Source organism: Saccostrea cucullata, unplaced genomic scaffold (genome assembly GCF_032062105.1).
Source record: "Saccostrea cucullata isolate Sc308-1 unplaced genomic scaffold, CSIRO_AGI_Scuc_v1 ctg1332, whole genome shotgun sequence".
Classification (NCBI taxonomy): domain Eukaryota; kingdom Metazoa; phylum Mollusca; class Bivalvia; order Ostreida; family Ostreidae; genus Saccostrea; species Saccostrea cuccullata.
This window is the reverse complement of record NW_026921905.1, coordinates 66,927-91,902: the sequence shown is the minus strand read 5'-3', so window position 1 is coordinate 91,902 and position 24,976 is coordinate 66,927. Positions and strand designations below refer to the sequence as shown.

General features: G+C 35.4%; 1 protein-coding gene across 8 annotated transcripts in view; it reads right to left on the bottom strand.

Annotated features, from left to right (window-relative positions):
• Positions 1–499: 499 nt before the first annotated feature.
• Positions 500–24,976, bottom strand: part of LOC134260886 (caspase recruitment domain-containing protein 11-like) — a 40,189-nt gene continuing 15,712 nt past the window's right edge. For 3 of the 8 annotated variants that reach the window (XM_062743412.1, XM_062743414.1, XM_062743418.1), the window contains 17 exons: positions 24,776–24,928; positions 23,416–23,457; positions 19,969–20,038; positions 17,690–17,827; positions 17,308–17,357; positions 16,685–16,800; positions 16,263–16,437; positions 14,680–14,830; positions 14,470–14,533; positions 13,876–14,046; positions 13,266–13,312; positions 8,052–8,084; positions 7,720–7,830; positions 7,581–7,618; positions 1,863–1,963; positions 999–1,063; positions 500–909 (listed from right to left, as the gene is read on the bottom strand). In XM_062743412.1, coding sequence (XP_062599396.1) covers positions 671–909; positions 999–1,063; positions 1,863–1,963; positions 7,581–7,618; positions 7,720–7,830; positions 8,052–8,084; positions 13,266–13,312; positions 13,876–14,046; positions 14,470–14,533; positions 14,680–14,830; positions 16,263–16,437; positions 16,685–16,800; positions 17,308–17,357; positions 17,690–17,827; positions 19,969–20,038; positions 23,416–23,457; positions 24,776–24,928 — 1,764 coding nt within the window. In that variant the 3' untranslated portion in view covers positions 500–670. Of the gene's footprint in view, positions 910–998; positions 1,064–1,862; positions 1,964–3,153; positions 3,233–7,580; positions 7,619–7,719; positions 7,831–8,051; positions 8,085–13,265; positions 13,313–13,875; positions 14,047–14,469; positions 14,534–14,679; positions 14,831–16,262; positions 16,438–16,684; positions 16,851–17,002; positions 17,053–17,307; positions 17,358–17,689; positions 17,828–19,968; positions 20,039–23,415; positions 23,458–24,775; positions 24,929–24,976 lie in introns of those variants that run through there. The other 5 variants (XM_062743415.1, XM_062743413.1, XM_062743411.1 and 2 more) reach the window with 5 other exon arrangements.

The window sequence follows — 24,976 nt, the reverse complement described above, 5'->3', positions numbered from 1 at the left end:
AGTTGTAACAGCTGGTTTATTCAGTATATATCCTAGGGGATTTAGTTGTAACAGCTGGTTTATTCAGTATATATCCTAGGGGGTATAGTTGTTTAAGTTGTCTTAAAAAGTACGTAGTTTTCCGTCTCCAGATGCGGTGTGACGAAAGAATCTTGCTTTTTCAAATTTTTAACCCTATTCATACTCTGAAATATTTTAAAAGACACACTTTCCCCAACATATTTTTTATCTATGCTGAAAATATTCAATTATCAACTGAGTAATGGGCCCAGAAACACGGAGAATCAAAACTCCGCTCAAACACTGTGAGGCGTAGTATTTGTCACTCAAAATCTCAGAAATAAGTTTAGAAACCTATTGATATATCTGCTTTAAGGTATGTGGGACATACTAAATTAGAGATATACAAAATATGAAAAAAATTAAACGACAGGTATTTTTTCAGCCAAAGGTCCTTCTTCCCCTTAATATCCAAGGGGTTTAGTTGTAACAGCTGGTTTATACAGTTTATATCTTAGGGGGTTTAGTTGTAACAGCTGGTTTATAAAATATTTAATTTCCTAGGGGTTTAGTTGTAACAGCTGGTTTATACAGTATAAATCCTAGGGGAGTTGTTGCAACAGCTTGTTTATACAGTATATATCCTACGGGGATTGTTATAACAGCTGGTTTACATGGGGGTGGAGGATGAACGTAACAGCTTGACTTCATTGTTGCTGTCCTGGGACTGGTTCTGTTGTCTGGTACTCTCACTTCCTAGATAGTCCTGATACTGTTCTGTAGTACTCCCGTCTAACTGGGAGCTCGACAACCAACACACCCTGTCCTGACCTTTCTGCACTCTCTCATAGAAAGCCTTAAGGAAGCTCTTCCTGTCCCTCACACCATCACTGCCCACTGTGATGGTTTCTGCAAGACAAAAAAATAATACTGCTGTAAAAATCAGCAATGGACCAAAAGATGCAAAATTTTGTATGTCACTTGTACTAATACATTACCACAAACAATGTCCTCAGGGATTCTATACTTAGATTCTGTGGCTTTATCCACCCCAAAAATATTCCTGAAATTAGAATTATAATCGTTCATCTCATCAAAATACATCTTTTTCAATATGTTGGCATTCATAATATATCATTTAATACATGTGTATGTGCAATTTGTCAGGAACATTGACTTTCCTTTCCCTGATGATTATATATTTCCATTTCTAATTTTGTTCTCTGTGATAACTCTTTAAAAGTAAGCAGAGTTGATTTCTTGATAATTCTAACGGAATGTAAATTAGGCAGGCCGATAGGTCAGGAGCTAAGGAGGCCTAATATGCATGAAAATCTCGTGTGCATCTGTCTCTGTGTCTGATGCTAAGGAGGCCAAATATGCATGTAAATCTTGTGCGACTGCCTTTGTGTTTGACGTCAATGGGTGAGGACTGTTGAAATTGGCATGGGAGTCATATATATATATGTATCATTTTAATCTATGTCTGCATTTTTAAAGTCTAAATCTACAATTTTATTTCTCAATGAAATGGAAAATTAATATAACGAATCACTGTCTAATTAGTATAGTATGCCAGGGACATCAACAATAGTGGGAAACATGGAATAATTTACGCATAATGGGCTTTGCTCTTTATGCAAATTATCCCAAGTTTCCCACTATCGTTGATGCCCTTGCATACTATACTATCTAGACAGTGATTCCTTAAATAAATACCACAATATTCAGAATTATTGTGTGTTTAATGTATTAAGGACTTCTTTACCTTCAGAACTGTAATACCCCAGGTGAAGAGTTACAATGTACATGATTACTTATAAGTATAGGAAGAGTTACTGTTCCTTATACTTAGGACTTACTTGAGAATCTCTGGAGTAGAGTGTTCTGTGTTAATGATGATAACAATATAAACATCCACATATCTCTTCAGCAGTACATCTCTCATCATACAATGCTTCCCCTACAAAGTCATCACATTTATCATCACATCTCTCATCATACATGCTTCCCCTATAAAATCATCACAGTTATCATCATATCTCTCATCATACAATGCTTCCCCTACAAAATCATCACAGTTATCATCATATCTCTCATCATACAATGCTTCCCCTACAAAATCATCACAGTAATCATCATATCTCTCTTCATACAATGCTTCCCCTACAAAATCATCACAGTTATCATCATATCTCTCATCATACAATGCTTCCCCTACAAAATCATCACAGTCATCATCATATCTCTCATCATACAATGCTTCCCCTACAAAATCATCACAGTCCCCATCATATCTCTCATCATACAATGCTTCCCCTACAAAATCATCACAGTTGTCATCACATCTCTCATCATACATGCTTCCCCTACAAAATCATCACAGTTATCATCATATCTCTCATCATACAATGCTTCCCCTAAAAAATCATCACAGTCCCCATCATATCTCTCATCAAACAATGCTTCCCCTACAAAATCATCACAGTTATCATCATATCTCTCATCAAACAATGCTTCCCCTACAAAATCATCACAGTCCCCATCATATCTCTCATCAAACAATGCTTCCCCTACAAAATCATCACAGTTATCATCACATCTCTCATCAAACAATGCTTCCCCTACAAAATCATCACAGTTATCATCATATCTCTCATCATACAATGCTTCCCCTACAAAATCATCACAGTCCCCATCATATCTCTCATCAAACAATGCTTCCCCTACAAAATCATCACAGTTATCATCATATCTCTCATCATACAATGCTTCCCCTACAAAATCATCACAGTTATCATCACATCTCTCATCATACATGCTTTCCCTACAAAATCATCACAGTTATCATCATATCTCTCATCATACAATGCTTCCCCTACTAAATCATCACAGTCCCCATCATATCTCTCATCAAACAATGCTTCCCCTACAAAATCATCACAGTTATCATCATATCTCTCATCATACAATGCTTCCCCTAAAAAATCATCACAGTTATCATCACATCTCTCATCATACATGCTTTCCCTACAAAATCATCACAGTTATCATCACATCTCTCATCATACATGCTTCCCCTACAAAATCATCACAGTTATCATCACATCTCTCATCATACATGCTTCCCCTACAAAATCATCACAGTTATCATCATATCTCTCATCATACAATGCCTCCCCTACAAAATCATCACATTTATCATCACATCTCTCATCATACAATGCTTCCCCTACAAAATCATCACATTTATCATCACATCTCTCATCATACATGCTTCCCCTACAAAATCATCAAAGTTATCATCACATCTCTCATCATACAATGTTTCCCCTACAAAATCATCACATTTATCATCATATCTCTCACTATACAATGCTTCCCCTACAAAATCAATATCAATCATTTTACTTATGATGACTTTGGCTTCAGAGGATTCTATATTTAACTGTAGAGCATTTGTCTACTGTATACAGGGTTATTTTCGCCCCATGTTATTTTCGCCCTTTCCCATCTGAAAACAAGTTTGCCCATGTTTTAAATTTGCCCAAAAAGATTTTTATTTAAGTTATTATACAGTTTACTTTGAATTTGCCCCGTTTTAAATTCGCACACTTCCGACTAGGGTGAAAGGGGCGAAAATAAAATGGGGGCAAAAATTTCCCTGTATACAGTATATTTTAAGGTGATACTGTATTCTTGGAAATTTCCGCCCATGTTTTATTTTCGCCCTACTCACAGATAGTTTAAAACTGGGCAAATTTAAACAAGAAATCTGTAAGCCAATGCTCACTAGTAATACCCCCGCTCTGATGTAAATAAGCACTATCATGTTCATATACACAAGTTCAATTACAGGCAGATGCACAAAAAATATGAAGTTGACATCAGATTCATATCAAAATTAATCCCACCATATGGATATCTCAACAAAGTCTGTAATAAAATTTCAAGCATCTGCTATGAACAGGAAGTTGACATTGGATTTGAACGATAACGTATCCCAATGTATGGCATGCCTCAGAGAAGATTATGTTAAAATCAGTGTACGAAACTCGGAAAAAATTCAGCTGGACCAGCAGGGCTGATTACTCAAAAAGTCTGTCAGCCCTGCTGAAAATTAGCAAGCCTGAATAATAAAATTCAATATTAAGGGTACGCACACTCAGACTTGTACATTTTTTCACATCCACTTGAATTTCATACACAGTAATTAATAAGATTAAAATTTTATTCAGTCAGGGTTTACTTCATTATAAAGTTATACATGTTATAGGAAAAATGAAAAATTCACTATAAATTCCTGATCTGAAATACATGTCCTATGTTATCATTTTTTCCCTTCTAATTTTTACATTTGAAATACATTGATTATAAGATATCATAGATACATGTAACAGGTTATGATAATATTTAATAATATCAACGTTTATAGGTATATTCACATGTATATTTTAGATGTAATGAGTACCTATTTGATTTTAACTGAAAAGGAAAAATACAATTTTTAATTTCTTAGTATCGACTTAAGAGCAATTTTTAACACTAATTATTATACAAATATGGACTCAATGTAGGTCAATATGCATTTATAATGACCCTGAATGACAGATATTGACCGAAGATACATGTAGTATATCGGCCGAGGGCGCTAGCCCGAGGTCGATATACTTCATGTATCTGAGGTCAATATCTGTCATCCTGGTCATTATAAATGCACATTGACTGTGCGTTGAGTCCATATTTATTATATTTATATAATTTCCCAAATTTATTAGTACAATGTATATCTTCCTAATGTTTACAGAGATAGTATTAAAGGTACTTGGACACAGATTTGAAGTTATTGTTTTCTCTATAATATTACGACCTATATATTTTGATAGCGTTTCACACAAAAATTAATTAAAAATCTTATTTCATATAAAAGATATTAAAATTTCAAATTTTTTGGCGGGTTTGATTGACACATCCTTGCACTTTCACAAATTTTGATTTAACTCTTAATACTTAGGAAAAGTGGCAATCTTGTTGTGTATGAAGGAAAAATATTAATACTATAATCCAGAAAACTCAGAGTATAGACATGTTCGAAAGCTAAACAAACACACAATATATTGTCAGTCCGTGCAGTTGTGGTAAGCAGACTGTGACGATCTAACGCACCCGGTGAATTCTAAACATAAACAATAACAGAAAACGTGCCCTGTTTACAAAAACTGTGTACATAACACGAGTGTGCTCGATTCGCTAAACTCTGTACGCAACTCTTAGTTCAGAATGACGATACTTGTGAAGGAGTTTTGCTTTCTAACATTTCTACTCTGAATAAAATTATTTTTCTGGATAAAAGTTTTAATATTTCTCATTAATACACAAAGATTGCCACTTTTCCTAAGGATTAAGAATAAGGTAAAAATTTGTGAAAGTGCAAGGATGTGTCAATCAAACCCGCCAAAAAATTTTAAGTTTTAATAACTTTTAAATGAAATAAAATTTTTAATTAATTTTTGTTTGAAATGCTATTAAAATATATAAGTCGTAATATTATAGAGAAAATATTGACTTCAAATCTGTGTCCAAGTACCTTTAACCATAAATAAGTTGAATGTAAATGTTTCACAATTCATTGAATATTACTCAGAGGAAATTGTTTCGGTAATGAATTTTAATCCATATCATAATAATAACGCAAGATATCTATCTCCGAATAATACAGAGTACCCCTTCCCCCAGATTGAGAATTGCACTCGTTTACACTTGCAGAGGAAATGCACTGACAAAATATAAATGCCTATGTCTTCTAAGATAAGATACAGTCTTACATGGCAAGCTTGTCTTTATTTTCTTTAGTCTCCGTAATCGCGTTATATTAACAGTGTCAAAACTCTGCTCGCCGAGTGGAAAAGTCGAACTCAACCATGAAATTGTATGTGCTAAGTATTCCCGAAAAATATTCACAGATATCCTTGTAATTGTTTTGTATTATCAGCCTCAGAGTTCTTCACTATATCTTTTAAATTTTCCTCACCTACAACTTGCGAACTTCCATGTTTGTCTAAAGCGAAAGTGAAAACGAGGCAGCTCGTGCGAGTCATTATTCGCTTTCAGCGGTCGTTATTAAAAAATAAGTACTTCGTATTGACCAATCAGATTACCGGATTTCACAAAGTTATATAATATAATTAATTAAAAATTACAATTTGAATTCTAAAAGGGTAAAAATATATTGTGGTATGATTAAATATAACCTAAGTTTATTTTTGATTTAATAAAAACAAGAATCAGTTAAAGCAACCATTGAATAAAAGCACACCATGTTACACTTAGATTGTAACCAATTGAAAAGTGTTGAATAATTTAGTACACTGGCTTTGTCTATATAAACGGCATGATCACTATACAAATATCAATACTTATTAATTCTTATAAATAAACACATTGAATGTGTTTGATTTTTATCTGATCTTTTAAATTAAAAAAAATGCACAATTTACAGGTGGAAAGTTGAAAATATCGTTTCATGCGTGAAAACAGAGGAAATTCAGGTTAAAAGACGATGGTGGTGTTCTTCATATACCTACAGATTAATTGATCAGTTATATTGTTTATTCATTGTTGTCCCAGGGAATAATGCCTTGTATGTACGTTGAAATATTTGGTCTTTACCTTCTCAAAACATTTATCTGCAAAAATGGAGGGGATGGGGTAAAATTAGTGCGTCCAAGCGGGCTGATGCAGAGTAAAGTTTATACGTCCGCTCCCGATTTAGTACACCTCGGGCATGCGGGCGGACGGGAATTTCGTACACTGGTTAAAATTTCAAGCATCTGCCATGAGTAGTTGCTGAGAAAACTGCGATGAAAATTTGGTATGTATGAAACGGACAGATGCACAGACAAACAGGAAGTTGACATCGGATTTGAGCAAAAATGTATTCCACCATATGGCATGCCTCAGAGAAGATTGTTAAAATTTCAAGCATCTACGATGAGTAGTTGCTGAGAAAACTGCGACGAAAATTTGTTATGTATGAAACGGACAGATGCACAGAAAAACAGGAAGTTGACATCGGATTTGAGCAGAAATGTATCCCACCATATGGCATGTCTCAGAGAAGATTGTGTTAAAATTTCAAGCATCTACAATGAGTAGTTGCTGAGAAAACTGCGATGAAAATTTGGTATGTATGAAACGGACAGACGCACAGACAAACAGGAAGTTGACATCGGATTTGAGCAAAAATGTATTCCTCCATATGGCATGCCTCAGAGAAGACTGTGTTAAAATTTCAAGCATCTGCGATGAGTAGTTGCTGAGAAAACTGTGACGAAAATTTGTTTCGGACGGACAAACAACTACACGGACACACAGACAGACAGACAGACAGACACACGAGGGTAAAACAGTATACCCCCCTCTCCTTCGGAGCGGGGGTATAAATACAAGTACAATATGATTTCTTCAGAGGATTGTGATTGGGCTAATTCAAAATGGGATAAAATTGTTTCCAAGTGTGAAAGTGCGAAAATAACCCTGTATACAGTAGCGACACAGAAGGGGACATTATATATACAAACCTTGGACAAACAGTGCCGCAGTGTATCAAAATCTCTTCCTATATTAAGAAAAAAAATTTTAAATAAATCTTGAATTCTTATTACAATTTGTAGTTATGCTGATAATATGGATGTTTAAAAAGTAAAAAATATGTCAGACCTTTCTCAACATTATAACAAAGATAGTCTGTGGAATCGTCCACTATCAGGTTTTGAGCCGCACCAACAAGGTTACTGGGGCCGTACATCACTACTGGGAGTTTGGATGTCGCTAAAACAAGGGAGGATAGCATCAACCAAGACTCATTAATAAGGCAATGTATACAGCTACTTGTATCATAATTAGCAATGATAGGTATACTATTCAAAACAAAACTTATCTTTAAGGTATTTTCAGCATCTTCTTAATAGATTAATGACATGTTAATTTGTGCATTCTGTTGTTTTGATTTAGACTCTTTTAAAATGACAGATATGTTTGTGAATCTTTACCTTTCATTGGAAGGACTCTCACAAAATGGCTGCCTACAGATAAACAGAATACACTGTGAGACATGTAATTTATATAAAGACAGAGATAGGGTGTGATATACAGTATACACATTCATTAACATACACTTGGATTTTTGGGGGTAAAATCCGTGTTCATGAGATATTTACACTTACCTGCCTCCTTAACTATTTGCAATTTCCCTCTAGTTCCCCATACAATGCGTCGATATATTTTTTTAGAGTAACTACGGTATCACCTCCAGTTATCCCCCTTAACTATAACTCTTCAGTTTCTCTCGACGAACTTAAAAGGTTTTGACCTTTCAACTTCCTCGAGAGGGGAGGTGGGCTGGGTGAGGCAGGTAAGTGTAAATATCTCATGAACACGGATTTTACCCCCAAAAATCCAAGTTCATTTCAATATTTCCACTTACCTGCCTCCTTAACTATTTGCAAAAGAATTTGCAGCCCAGTTTGGAGGTGGGAGAGGAAAAGTAAGTGACAAAAGTACATAAAAGGTACATAATTACCTATTTTTGCTTCCCTCTCCTTGATGAGTCCAAAATTGCTGCCTTGGCAAAAATGGACTGATGATCTGGAACATCTTTCAGATAAAATGATGTAAAGGTAGATTCAGATGCCCAGTGTGCTGCCCGTAAAATCTCCTCTGCAGATACACCACAGAACAAAGCCCAGGAAGTTGACAAACGTCTAGTGTCATGTGTTCTAACTAGATTCAATGTTGCTGCTTCTGCATTATCATAAGCAAAACGAACCATGCAAACTATCCATCTTGCAATAGTGTCTTTTGATGCTTCCTTGTGGTTATTCTGTTGGTATGTCACAAATAACCTATTCAACTTCCGAATAGTTTTCGTTCTATTGATATAAATCTTCAATGCACGACAAGGACACAAATTTAAATCCTCTGAATCTGTGGCGAATGAATCAAATGCAGGAATATAAATAGGATCCCATGGTCTATTTATAGTTTGAGTCTTTGCCAGGAATTCCATATTTGGTAACATTTTTATTCCTTTCCTCTCTATTCTAAAGTGACCATCATCTAAAGTGAGGCTATGAATCTCGCTCACTCTCGAAGCTGAAGCTATGGCTACCAGAAAAACAGTTTTAAGAGTCAAAAACTTTAGATCTGCTGACTCTAGTGGTTCAAATGGATGTTTTGTGAGAGTTAACAAAACCAGTGGTAAATTCCAGTTCGGTGTCAACTGACGTACAGATGGGTGTTTATTAAATAAACCTTTCAACAATGAAGAAAGTTCTGTACTTGTACCAATACTGCTCCCATTCTGATGAACTATTGCTATTGCTGACTTGTATCCTGCTATAGTCTGTGGTTTACACTTTCTCACATTGAAGAGATACATAAAAAATTGTTCTAACTCTGGTATAGATGTTGTAATGGGATTAACACCCTGTTCTTTACACCAACTGTTATATATTTCTGAGTCTTGCATCATAAACTGTTTGTGTAGATGTCTTTCTGGCATTTGCCATAATTTCTGCAATTTCTTCAGAAAATCCTCTTGACTTGTGTTGCAATTTGACAGTTTCCATGCTACAAGATTGAGAGTTTCTAGATTTTGATGGAAAATCTGATTGCGATTTTGAGAGAGAAGATCTGGCCACAGTGGTAGTTTGACTGGTACATCGATCAGAAGATCTATTATCTGAGGATACCACGACTGTCTGGGCCACATTGGAGCAATGAGAAGTACAACACTTTGCTCTTCCCGTATCTTCTGTAAGACTTTGGGCACAAGAATAGGTGGTGGGAATGCATAAGCATAAATCCCTTCCCAGCTCATTGCTAAGGCATCTACTTGAAAAGCATTGATGTCCAGAAACGGGGAGCAATAGACTGGCAACTTCTTGTTTTGCGCAGTTGCAAACAAGTCTATACATGGAGTTCCTAATTGTTGGAACAATAAATTTACAACAGTTTTGTTGAGTGACCATTCTGTCATTCGAACTTTTTCCCCCCGGGAAAGTGCATCTGCAAGAAAATTCTTCTTCCCTGGAATGTGAACAGCTCGTATTGTAATTTTGTTCTCCATGCACCACTGGAACAACTCCCAAGTTAGATAACACAGTTCTGGTGAGTGTGTCCCCCCTTGTTTGTTGATATAGCTTATCACTGTTGTGTTGTCTGACCGTATAAGGATCACTTTTCCCTTTATCAAAAACAGAGCTTCTTGAAGAGCCAACTGAACTGCCTTTAGCTCCAGCCAATTTATATGCTTCTGTTGATATTGCTGCGGCCAGACCCCTGACGTCTCCCAGTTCTCCAGGTGTGCTCCTCAACCCTGTTCTGAGGCATCTGTTATCAATGTCAGTTGAACTGGCGGATCCTGTAAAGGCATTCCTTTGAAAAAGTTTTCCCGATTCATCCACCACTGAAGGTGCTGAATTAGGATTGGCCGGATCACTATCACATGAGTAAGAGGGTGAATCTTTGGTCTCCACATTGCCAACAGGTATAACTGTATGGGACGCATGTGTAACCTTCCCATCGGAACCAGATAAATGCATGAAGCCATCAGTCCTAACAATTTGAGGATAACTACTGCTTGAGTGTGTTGACTTATTGATAAAGTCTGCACTATGTCTGAAATACTCTGAAACCTGGCCTCTGTTGGTGTCGCAATGCCCTCTACCAGATTGAAATGTGCTCCCAGGTACTCTATATGTTGGGATGGCACTAGAGACGACTTTTCCCAATTCACTAATAATCCCAGCTCCTGAACTAGATGTAATACATAGTCTCTCTGTTGAAGAAGAGTTCTCTTGTCTGGATTGATCATCAACCAATCGTCTAGGTACATGAATATTTGGATTATCATTTTTCTTAAGTGTGCCGCTAGAACTGCCATTATCTTTGTGAAGACCCTTGGAGCAGAACGAAGTCCAAATGGCATTGCTCGAAACTGGTAACTCTGGCCTAGAAATCTGAATCTTAGAAATTTCTGGAAATCTGTGTGAATTGGAATGTGGAAATAGGCATCGGTCAAATCTAGTGAGATTGCAAAGTCCCCTTTTTTCATTGCTTTCATTATAGAACACAAAGTTTCCATTTTGAAATGTCGAGGCACTATTAACTGATTTAGAGGTTTTAGATTTAGAATTGTCCGAAGCCCTCCTTGTTTCTTTGGCACCACAAAAATGGTGCTGTAAAACCCTTCGTTTTCTTGCCCTGCAGGCACAGGTTCTATAACATTTTTTCCTGACATGTTTATTTCTGCTAAAATAACTGATTCCTGAATACCATATCTTGGTACACATGTTTCCTTGATATTAACATTGGGTTGAATCATTAATTCCAATTTAAGCCCTTCCCTTAGGGTTTCTATTACCCACTTATCCTGCGTGATTTCGGTCCACTTCCTGTGGAATTCTAGCAAACGTGCCCCTACCTGGGGAAACATATTTACAGACTGGCTGTTTACGAGCTTTACTTCCTTGGAGTTGGAAACCCTTTCTGGTTCCCAAAGGTTCGCCTGGAAAAAGAATTTTTCCTGTTCCCTTGTCCTGAACGAAAATTGTCCTTGCTTGGTTGCCAAAAATGGGTAGTTTTAGCAATTTCTTCTCCGTTGCCTTGCTTATAAAATCTACATTTTTAAGAAAAACTTTTCTTCTACTCAAGACTGAATTTGCCATCACTCTTGCTGTCAAATCAGCCATACTTCTGAAACAGTTGATGAGGGCTTTACGTCCTTCCACTCGATCATCCTCACATTCAGCCTCATCTAAGAAGGCTGCTATCATAGTACCATATGAAATGGCTCTGAATAAGGCTCTTGCTGAATTGTCAATTCGCCGAAAGTCATTATCCAACTCCTTATGAAAAGGAGAAAGATTCACTTTTGATTTTCCAAAACTACCCTTCTGGCCTACTACTAATCCCTCCTCAATGTTGTCATCCAACTTTGGAGGATTACAAAAGGCATCAAAGTCATCCTTTTTAACCATAAATGCTTTATCATCTCTGCCACGTACTGACCTATTTTTCAAATGCCCCGAAGTAGCTTCTTTCTCAACCGTCTTAATCATGTCAATGAGTGTTCCTTCAATAGGCATTTTAAGGAGAGACTTTTTTTTGTCACTCTTGTCTCCCTTCAATCGCGAAGAAATAAACGATTTTCTTTCATTTTCTAATGGATCCTCGGCTTCAAGATCAATATTGAGTACTTTTGCCATCTTTGAAACAAAACCGTTCCACTGTAGCGGATCAGAAGAATCTGGTGCACCAAAGGGCACCTCTATGGCCGCATCTGAATTGGTACACAAACCACCAAATGATGCATTAGAATCTATATCCTCAAAATCATTATCTCGTGCATTAACAGACAACACATCTGCAACACTGGACTCAAAGGCTGACATTTGTTCATCATAAGCCTTAAACTTGTCAAAATGAGGTCTGCTTATGGTTGCCGTTTTGGAATTGGTGGTCTCATTTCCTCTGGTCAACCTTGCCTCGTTTGCTGCAAATGCCGATATGTTACGTTGATCATTAAAATTTTCATCAACATTCTTTTGTTTAAGTAACAATTCGACCTGCTGTCTTACTTGTTCTTGAATAATTGCGGATAAATCCACGACGTCGGGTCTGTTACGTTCGGCATTCAGCAAGGCATTGTCGTTTGACTCCTGGACTGCCGCCTCCACAGACGGACTTACGTCCTGCACTGCCATGCCGTCTCCACAGACGGACTGAGGCACCTTACTGTTCATTTTAATTGTTTTCTGTACACTTTTCTCGATCATCTTCGTTATTTTATCCCGCCGTTCCTTTGACCAGGTTTTACAAGTGTCACATGGAAAGGCCTCGTTACAGAGACGATGTTTATAACAAAAAACGTGATCATCTAGAATGTTCATCTTACCCGAACATTTAGAACAGTCTTTAAACTCTTTCTCCATAATTACAACGGGATAAACGCTTCCAAAAACGCCAATATAAACTTTATTTTGCACTGTATGAGGAAAACCGCATGTCCAATATGGCGTCGAGAGAAAACTGAAGAGTTATAGTTAAGGGGGATAACTGGAGGTGATACCGTAGTTACTCTAAAAAAATATATCGACGCATTGTATGGGGAACTAGAGGGAAATTGCAAATAGTTAAGGAGGCAGGTAAGTGGAAATATTGAAATGAATTTATTTGGAATAATTTTTTAAAAACTGACTTACGAGCACGGAATGCTAGTCGTCTATCAATTGGACACATCCTACGAAAACTGGAACAAAAAATGGATACTAACTAAAGTGCACGTGTTTTGCTTCACTAAATTTAAAAAAAAATTACAATATATGATAATCTTGCATTATTTTTCTAATGATTTTATACTTGTAATGGATCAAACCAAGAAAAACTTTGAGCTAAATGAGACCTGGAGATATCAAGTGTAAAATATTTTCAGAGTATGTAGTTGAGACTTTCAAATCACTTCCACATATCCATGATAATCAAGATGTCAATGTTTGAGATAATGAGGTTCAACTGTAAACCTAATTGTTCAGAAATATATCTCCTTAAGGCTAAGATAACAGCAGGTTCACTACACTGCATGTTCTAGTTTTGCATAATTTTCTGGGCATCTGATTACTCCATGTCACTTCCACCATCTGTATAAGTACTGTACTCTGCTGGTGTAATGCCCTCATATGATGTCCTCAGTACTTACTCTTCTGGTATAATGTCCTCAGTACTTACTCTGCAGGTATAATGTCCTCTGTACTTACTCTATTAGTATAATGCCCTCAGTACTTACTCTGTTACTATAATGCCCTCAGTACTTACTCTGCTGGTATAATGCCCTCGGTGCCCCATTTCCCTCCCTGCCTGTCGTACAGACACACTTTCCAGTATTTATGATCCCCCTTGCTGTGGTTGGTGTTGTACACTCTTAAAATGTCCCCCTTCTTCAGCGGCAGACATTCTGTCTCCTTCTCCTTAATAGCTGCACAGGCTCTACAGTTACAATTGTTTTCATGAAAAACTTATCTTGTAATCTCACAAAATAATTGTTTTATATACAGTGCATCTATTGAGTGTAACATATTTTCTGTCCTTAAAAGGCAGGTCAAAACTATGACCATGGCCTTATAGACATGTACTTAGACTTAAAAAAAGAAGTATTGCTGCTCATCAATAATTACCTGGATAAGAATGAGTCAAGAGGCAACATTATACTCCAAAATGTAACAAATTTCATGAAGTTTCATAAGCTTGTGATGAAAGATAGAAAAAATTGCCTCTGAAAGAGTGGATTCAGGCTGATGGATGAATGATTGGTAAAGATTGTACTTTATATTCAACAATGCAATGCAGACACAACAAAAATAATGATTTATCCTATATCATTATAAGTTTTCCTAGACATATTTAGCTAACCTGACATAGAAGTAATCTCCACTACTCTTCTGAGTTTCCATCCATTTCTTAATATTTTCAAACTCTGTGGGAAACATATGAATCATCAACCCTTAACACAAAATCAAGTGCATTGTTAAGTTTTCAATATCAAATGCAAATAATTTTAGTGTGCACTTTCATAACAGACTTTTGACTGCATGGTTAAGTCTTTACAGAAACATGACTTACCTTCCTGGGGGACCTTTTTCAGGGTAATTTCTACCTCCTTTTCATCATTTCTCTGACTCTCGAACAGGAAGGCAGCCCTAGCTTCAGCCAGCGTACGACCTCGCATGTCAATCTTACAGACGCAGCTATAGTCACTTCTCAGCAGCTGTACCTGGAGTACAAAACAAGCACTCAAACATCACAGATCAAACACTCAGATGATCTAGGTCTAACACTCAAGCAACACATGTCAAACACTTAAATGACAAAGATGAAACACTCAAACAACATAATTCAAACACTGCACACAGATCAAATATCACCAATCAAACACAAAATTAATGAAAAATCATGCACTGGAACAACACAGCAAACACACAAACAATCTGGCCCATAGCATTTGAACTGAGAAAGGACTTTAATCAAAATTTGAAATGATTTTGAGAATCAAAAAAAATTCCATCATCTGTTTGAATTTAAAAATATTGTACAAAACTGGAAATTTTTAAAATATTATAAAGAAAGAAATGTCTTCTTCAATCTGTTATTGACTTATAGAGATGACTTTTTTCATAGAAGACTAACAGAGATGACTTATTTATTAGCTAACTTGTTTTGTACTTGACTTTCAGTAATGACCTGTATTGTACTTGACTAACAAAAATGACTTATTTTGTATTTGACTTACAGATATGAATTAATGTTTTGTACTTGACTTTCAGTGATGACTTATCTTGTACCTGACTTGTTTTGTACTTTACTTTTAGTCATGACCTATTTTGTAATTGGCTTAATAAAGAGATGACTTGTTTATACTTGACTTATACAGAGATGACTTGTTTTGTACCTAACTTACAAAGATGACTTTTTTATACTTGACATACAGAGATGACTTGTTTTGTTCTTGACCTTGTCATGACTTGTTTTGTACCACACTTACAGTGATGATTTGATTGAACTTAACTTGCAGAAATGACTTGTTTTGTACCAGATTTACATAGATGACTTGTTTTGTACATGACTTACAGTGACTTGTTTCGTACATGACTTACAGAGATGACTCGTTTTTATACTTCACTTACAGAGATGACTTGTTTTGTTCTTGACCTTGTGATTTGTTTTATACTAGACTCAGAAATGACTTGTTTTGTACTTGATCTAGTGATGACTTGTTTTATACTAGACTTAGAGATAACTTGTTTTGTACTTAACTTAAAGAGATAAATTGTTTCGTACTAGACTCAGAGATGACTTGTTTTGTATCTGACTTAAAGAGATGAATTGTTTTGTACTAGACTCAGAGATGACTTGTTTTGTACTTAACTTAAAGAGATGAATTGTTTTGTACTAGACTCAGAGATGACTTGTTTTGTACTTGATCTAGTGATGACTTGTTTTGTACTTAACTTAAAGAGATGAATTGTTTTGCACTAGACTGAGAGATGACTTGTTTTGTACTTTACTTAAAGAGATGAATTGTTTTGTACTAGACTCAGAGATCACTTGTTTTGTACTTGATTGAGTGATGACTTGTTTTGTACTAGACTCAGAGATGACTTGTTTTGTACTTGACTCAGAGATGACTTTTTCAATACTTGACTTACAGAGATGACTTGGTCCCCCACACATATGCTGCTGTCCAGTTTCTTGGAGACTTCTGTAATGTATATCCCTGTGAAGTTTCCCCCTGTGATTTTTATTTTCTCGTCCAGAACTGGCCAGGTCACCTTGTATGTCCTCTGTTTGTCAAACTGGGCACTGGGAGGGACAGATTTAGGACTGAAGCCAAGACAACCTCACATCACATGCAGGCATGCAGATATATGTTTATTTGTAATATATAATAATAATGTACATGAAACTTTTTTTGTTTAAATTACATGCATCAAAGCAAACATCAAAAGAAAAATTTAAGAATTTCATATTTCAAAGGAAAGGTTTACAGTTTTACTTTTACAAAGTCAAATACCTTTTAATTACTTTGCTTATGTTTGCTGTGATGAGTACAATCATGTAACTGACTTACGGCCTCCATTTGAGGGGGAGTTCTCTGATATGTACGTTGAACCCCATCAGTTCTGCGTCCGTATCCTCTGACGTATCGCTGCTGATCGTGTTTGACACCGAGGCTCCGCGGGACACCTCACTCTCCGGCTGTTCAATAATATCAGGACTGGACACCTTATCTCCTCCTGTAAACCAAATATATCAACTCAAATCATACGTTCTACATCATATTCTACCTCACTCTCCGGCTGCTCAATAATATCAGGACTGGACACCTTATCTCCTCCTGTATACCAAATATATCAACTCAAATCATACGTTCTACATCATATTCTACCTCACTCTCCGGCTGCTCAATAATATCAGGACTGGACACCTTATCTCCTCCTGTAAACCAAATATATCAACTCAAATCATACGTTCTACATCATATTCTACCTCACTCTCCGGCTGCTCAATAATATCAGGACTGGACACCTTATCTCCTCCTGTAAACCAAATATATCAACTCAAATCATACGTTCTATTTCATATTCTACCTCACTCTCCGGCTGCTCAATAATATTTGGACTGGACACCTTATCTCCTCCTGTAAACCAAATATATCAACAGTCAAATCATACGTTCTACATCATATTCTACCTCACTCTCCGGCTGCTCAATAATATCAGGACTGGACACCTTATCTCCTCCTGTATACCAAATATATCAACTCAAATCATACATCATATTCTACCATTACATATCAACTCAAATCATACATCATATTCTACCATTACATATCAACTCAAATCATACATCATATTCTACCATTACATACAATGTCAGGACTCAACACATGTATCTGGCAAACGTAAACATACATTATTGCCTTCATTTCCCTTGGTTAATGCATAAAAATACAGTCTTTCAAATAGAAACAAAGAACTTGAAAACTTTTACTTTTTTTTTTTTACAACAGTTTAGGATGAGTATGAAATAGATAATAAAGGTACATACTAACCCAGACACTGCTTTGCCGTACCTTTGTGTAATAACTGCTGTACAGGAATTCTGGGGTACTTCAATGAGCGAGGTTCCTCGATGTCGTTTATCCGTAACGACCCTCCGACCTCTGGCTTCACGCTGTCATCTCGGTGAGGAAAACGATTGTCTTTTAAATCTGAAAAAGTGATTTCAATGTTGTTTGTGATAGGGGAGGGTGTCGGTCTCCTCTCGCTACGGCGCGGTGACGTCCCCCGGGGCTTGGAGGGGCACTGAAGGGTGGGGGGCAGGGTGTGGGATTTACTAGTGCCCAGGTCACAACCTGTAATGTACATCTTGTTTCTTATTTATTAACTAAATGGTTATTTTCTTATAATTTTTGCAATATAGATTTTTTTCATAATTGATTAATTTCTGCATTAATTTTTAAATAAAAATGCAAATTAAGCATTATTCCAAATATATACATATATCACATTAACAAAGTTTTGTTTTGAATTTTCTTTTTACTGTTTACATTAAATTACATATATTGAAGAAGTAAAAGCTAAATTCATTAATTTTATAATAAGCATTTACATATATAATTTTTTTAATATTAAGTAGAAGTAATTTATTTACAGAAGGTACTAGAGATAACCAAGTTTGATAATTAATACTTAGGTTGAAATAAATTTATTTACATACATAAGGTTTGAGAAGTGGGGTTTGGGTTATTAGTCAATGTTACTTTGGCATTAGTGCATACTGTAAATGTAATATATATTTGGCATGCACAATTTTTCAGCAATATAGCATATATTTGATTTAGTGCTCATCTGAATACGCTAGATGTAAACGTATTCAACAGGCCCCTAAGAGGTCATTTCCATTTTTTATAAGGGGGGGGGGGCATAATAAATATATTAAAATATTCAGTTGAGGGCACTATCAACTACCAAAAATTCCCTTTACAAGCACAACAAAAAAAGGTCAACAAACATTTTTTATTGAGGGGGCACAAGCAAAAAGTGACTGTTAATATCACAGGCCCCCTCCCCCCGCTCGGGTTCCTTATAATGGCCATGTATAATATAGTAGTATACAAAACCTTTAGCTATGTACTTGATTTAGCTGATTCTGCTTTTCGTCAGAATAGCTTAATAGAACACATATGGACACTGCCAAATGTATACCCATGTAGTTCTTTTTTAACAGTATAATTAGGAATACTGAACAAATTAAGAGTGTCAAATTAAAGAGCCAAGAAGAAACTATGGGGTTATAACTAAATGTTTTTATAACATGTATAAAGGAAAAAAAAAGAGGTGCATGGTCCACATTGCTCAGACCCTTAACTATACGTCAGACAAGTTTGTTCTAGAATTCAGATGAAATTATAGGCGTCTTATTTCTCTGAATACTCCAAAATAAATTAATGCAGATTTTTAACCACTAGAATATGCTTTTACTTTTCTGAGGCTTCAAACATATTTTAAACATTTACATTAACTGGTAATCTGCAGATCAAAAGACATAAGAGGCCAGACAAAATATGATCAGAGAAACTTTACAGGGTTTTATCTCCTGAATATATTATATTTATTCATTCACAAAAGAGTTCATCAGTATTAAAAATATGTGTTTAATCAGTCATATTTGAGACACTATAATAATTAATATAACATTTTATGCCTTTCCATATCAAAAAGTACTCTGAAACATTCACATAGCTATAGAATTTAGTTTTTTTTTAAAGCAAATTATTGGCATATATAAAATTACATCAAGCAGGTTTGTGCTATAGTGCATCATGGTTAATACATTTAAGAATTGAAATCCAAGAAATCATGCCACTTGGGTGAATTAAAGCCTATCATTTTAATTAGTTCAAGTTTGTTTATTATTTGTCCTACCTGTGTGTAAAATCAAGTCTATTTGTGTAAAAATCAGTTTACCAGAGCATCATAGAAAGAATAAAATGGTGCAACTGTGATTTTGGACAAAGTGATAAGTGAATATCATGAATTATCAATAAATTACCTTGTGCTGTAAAAAGATGTCATAAACTGTACCGCATCACTGATGCTAAACATAAGTCTACAGTGTATAGAGCCAAGATATAATGCTGGGAAATCTTACTTTTTTAGAGAACAGGAAATTTTTGTAAAAATCATGCTTTTCTATGGAGAATTCTTAGCATTGAATATAAGATTTTTACAGAACCATCAACAAAACCAAGAATTAAAAAAAAAAATAAAACAGAACCTGCCGGTTCTTTATGACATTCAGTATTTATTGAGGTGTTAATCAGAGAAATGAGCGTCGCTGGTTACTTACAGTCTTCTACATTGGACCTATACATGGGGTCCTCATCGTCAAGGTAGAATTCTTCATGCAGGGGAGGGAACTGAAAAGGAGGACCAGTTTAACACAAGATAACAGAGACAGTAATGTGAGCTTAGTGAAAATGTCAGACTTCACTAACAGAATGTTAGAATTCAGTGTTAATGTGAATGGAAAGTTCAGAATTAACTTTGTGTTTGGTTTTAAGTTACATGGAAAGATCAGATATTGACACTTCAATGTGATATTGAATGAAATCACATGTATTAGTATACTAAACAAGATTTTAAGGTAATTTTAATCTCATATGAATTGGTTATTTGCTTTAAATATAGAGCAAATTCAGAGAAATAATTTATTTACAAAGTTATGTCAGATGAATTGAAAGGGGGTAACAAATAACAACCAGAAGTCTCTGATGAGACTGTAGCTCTACTGGTCTGTACATATAACAAAGGAAATGTAGCACTTGGAGTTAAATCTTTGTAACAGGCAGCAATATTATAAATAGAATTATGTATCTTAGTGCACTGTACTTGTGTGCTAAGTTATATTAAAATCACACAAAAACTGTTGGAGGAATAGTGTTCTAAAGGAATTTTACAAAAATTTCTATTTTTAGTAAGCATTGCAACACTGTTCATCCAAATCAAAATCAATGCACTAAATTATGTATCTTAATGAAGTCAACTTCTGGTCCAAGTTATATTGAAATCAGATCAAAACTGTAGGAGGAGTAACATTTAAAAAAAAAGATCACAGAAAGTTCTATTTTCAGTAACCATAGCAACATCCTTCATTGAAATCAATCACTGATGCACTAATTATGTACCCTAGTGTAGTCTAAATGTGTGCTAAGTTATATTGAAATCAGACCAAAACTGTAGGAGGAGTAGTGTTTTAAAGGAATTTCACAGAAAAAATCTATTTTTAGTAACCATGGCAACACCGTTCATCCAAATCCAAAACCAATGCACTTATTCCTGTATCTAAGTGTAGTCTACTTGTGTGCCAAGTCATATTCATATCAGATCAAAACTGTAGGAGGAGTAGCATTTTGAAAAATTGTTTACAGACAGACAGACAGCTAGACGGACGCATTACCATTGCATAAGCTCCTCTGGTCTCTGACCAGTAGAGCTAAAAATCAACTGAAAATGGACAAAGACCAAGTGTGACTGACAGAGTGACGAGGTCAAGCCATTACACAATGTCTTATTTATCTAGTCTAAAGACCAAATGATACTACAATGAAATGAATAAAGACAGAAAAAAAATATGTTCCATGTATCTCCTCTAAAACATTGATAACTTAATGATTTGCAGATGACAATATACAATGTTCAAAGAATTTCCAAAATATATAGGCTACAGAAGATTTTACCGAGTTTTTAACAGAAAGGTAAAATTAGACCCTCCCTCTTTAAAAAATAAATAAAAACCCAGATAAGTAAGCAAACCAAAAATACTTGAAACACTTAATAGTAAACTAATAAAAAAGATACAGAACCATGGAACAATGCATGCTTATTAAAGGATCATATGGAAATACCAAAGAAACACCCCACAGGTTTTTTACCATTTCCAGTTTAAAACAATGTAGCTATTGATGGTACTAAATGTCAAAATCTCTTCACTTTCAACTAAGAAAAATCCATATGATCCTTTACCAAAATGTTGTAATGGAAATAAAACACATGCTGAAATACTTAGTAGATCAAAGCCACTTTTTCAAGTTGTTTTCTGGATGTAGTGACTGAAATTTTTAAGAATTTGAAGAAGAAAAACATAGCCAAGAAAATAAGACTTTTTGAGATTTTTTAAAGTCAAATATTATATTTTTTGGATGATTAGATTTTTTTTCTAATCCAATCTATCATACATGTATGTATGATTTAAATAAAACATTCAAGGTTTTGCATGCCAAACTTGGGCTTCTGTACCTAAAAATAACTGATATATCTTGAAAACTACATTCTATGTAGAAATCCTACATGTAACAACTAAATGTATACACATGTGGCTAAATTATCTCGTGAATATCTCCAAAAGAAGAGTCACATATGGCAAATTAAGACCGGTTATGCTCCATTTTATATGACACATGAAGCTGAAATCAAACTGTTAATAGGCTTCTATGGTCATCATTGAATACAATGCTAACATATAATCTGGGGTATGAAAATGACTGTAAAGTCAAAACAATGAATGATTCTAACCAAAGTACAATACTTGTTAGGAAAATCAGTATAGATATAGTGGTTGAAAGATTTGAATATTGTTGAAAATAGGATTTTTAGGGCAAATGGGGGATTATAAATTCTTAGATAAATGAATGTTTTAATTCAATAGTTTTGCTATAACTAATTGACCCAGTGGCAATTTTACACAAAATAGTCTTGAAAAGCAAAAAACATAAGAGGTGGCTATACTTTCACACAGGTTAATAATTCCAATTCCCTGAATTTTCCAACATAAGATACATGTACAACATAACTAAAGATACATGTACATGTAGATGTTAGGGATGAAATGCCTCAATTACATGCAGTTACATGTACAACAACAAAATAACACAATAAACACAGTATGTGCTTCCTCTTTAAGCCCCTTTGGTTTCCATGATGCATGTAGTCCATTGTCAGACTATTCACTTCTAAAAACCCCTCATTAAACGGAAATACTAGACTAATCAAATCTGTGTGTTGTACTGACTTATTCTTTAATCTGACGTGTACAGTACTGTAAGAAGTTAGATAAAGAGGAATAAGTTACCTCATATCAAACACATTAAAAGATTCTAAAACAGAAAGCTATCATTTCAGAGATCAGATGATTTTTTTTACATGACAGGAACATAATTTAATGAGAATGAGAAGTCTCAAGATATCAGCCTCTCTTTCAATCAGAAGTTCAAAGGTCAAACATTTTGATTAGTCCAATATTCCTTTAATAAATATCTTTATAGTATTTACCTTCAGTACTTGTCTGCATCTGTTTTATAGTCAGAAACAGAGTATGCATAATGATCATTTTCTGTAGCTATTTTGAAATCTGGACTAAAGAAGGCTTAAGATGATTAAAATAGTGTGATATATGGATAATAATAAGGAAAGGAAATAGGATGGTACTATATAATTTTGTTAAGACTTCAACAAGGTCTCTTAAATGAGTTATTCATAGTGAGGTATTATTTTAAGTTTTATTTGTCCTACAGTATATAGGATTATTTCACCCATGTATTATTTACTCTCTTTGACACCTGCAAACAATTTTGCCCCACTTTAAATTTGATCAGACAAAGTTTTGCTTAAGAAAATATGCTGTCTTTTTTTCAATTTGCCCCTTTTTAAATTTGCCCACAAGCAACAAGAGCGAAAATTTGACGAAAATTGAACAAGGGCAAAATTTCCCCTGTACACAGTATACCAGTATACAAACCTTGTCATTACTGGATATGTCATCAGTTACACTTGATCCCGACTGAAATGGAGAAAATAGGTGTACACCTAAATGTAAAACCATCACCAAATGTTCAATATTCACTCTCTTCAGTGATTGGGAAGGCCAAAATGGTCAATGGGACTGTGGTGCATTTGTCAACATTTTTGATGGGCCATCAATATAATCTGAAGGGCCATTTTAAGAAATAACAAAGTGACAAACAAATATGAAATATGAGAGAAAACACGTTTTTAATTAACCGAATCCGACTTTTAACGCACGAAATGCAGCAAATTTAAAGGCACTTGCTTAGAATATAACTGACCCGTATTTTGTGTTAAAATTACACCAGTTTTGGAAAGGGAACAGCCCTACCATACAAATGAATGAAGTATTGCACCTCATGTAAGTGCTTCGTTTAACCGGAAGTACTTTTTGACAGGTCTCAACCAATGAGATTTGTTGTTTTAAATTGACTGCATTTAAAACGAAAGTAAAATAAGAGAGAAAGTCGTATGCAAAAGATTTCCAAATAACATCGCTAAAAATTGAATGAGCACCTTGGCGCCATGATTTATTGATTTAATGCCCCATTTTTCACTTCAATGCGACTATGGCGCATGGCGCAAGCCCTTCCCAATCACTGTCTCTTATCACTTTCTAATCACACTCTGATCACTCTCTGATCACTCTCTTATCACACTTTGATCTTTCTCTTATCACTCTCTGATCACTCTCTTATCACACTCTGATCTTTCTCTTATCACACTCTGATCACACTCTGATCACTCTCTTATCACTCTTTTATCACTCTCTTATCACTCTCTTATCACTCTCTTATCACACTCTGATCACTCTCTCATCACTCTCTTATCACTCTTTTATCACACTCTCATCACTCTTTTATCACACTCTCATCACTCTCTAATCACACTCTGATCACTCTCTTATCACACTCTGATCTCTCTGATCACTCTCTGATCACTCTCTCATCATACTCTGATCACTCTCTCCTCACTCTCTTATCACACTCTCATCACTCTCTTATCACACTCTCATCACTCTCTTTATCACACTCTCATCACTCTTTTATCACATTCTGATCACTCTCTCATCACACTCTGATCTCTCTCATCATACTCTCTCTCTGATCACTCTCTCATCATACTCTGATCACTCTCTCCTCACTCTCTTATCACACTCTCATCACTCTCTTATCACACTCTCATCACTCTCTTATCACACTCGCATCACTCTCTTATCACACTCTGATCACTCTCTCATCATACTCTGATCACTAACTGATCACACTTTGATCACTCTCTTATCACACTTTGATCACACTCTGATCACTCACAGATGTCCTGTTGCTCTGCATTTTGAGTTTGGCGTTCTCTGAGGTGAGATCCTCTATCTTGTTCTCTAGTAGATACACTCTACTGAACAGCTTCCTGTTGTTTTCTTGTTCCTCTTTCACTTTCCTCTGTTCCTTATTCCTCTCCTCATCCAGCTACAATATAGAGGGCAATTTATCATCCAGCAGAAATATAGAGGGCAA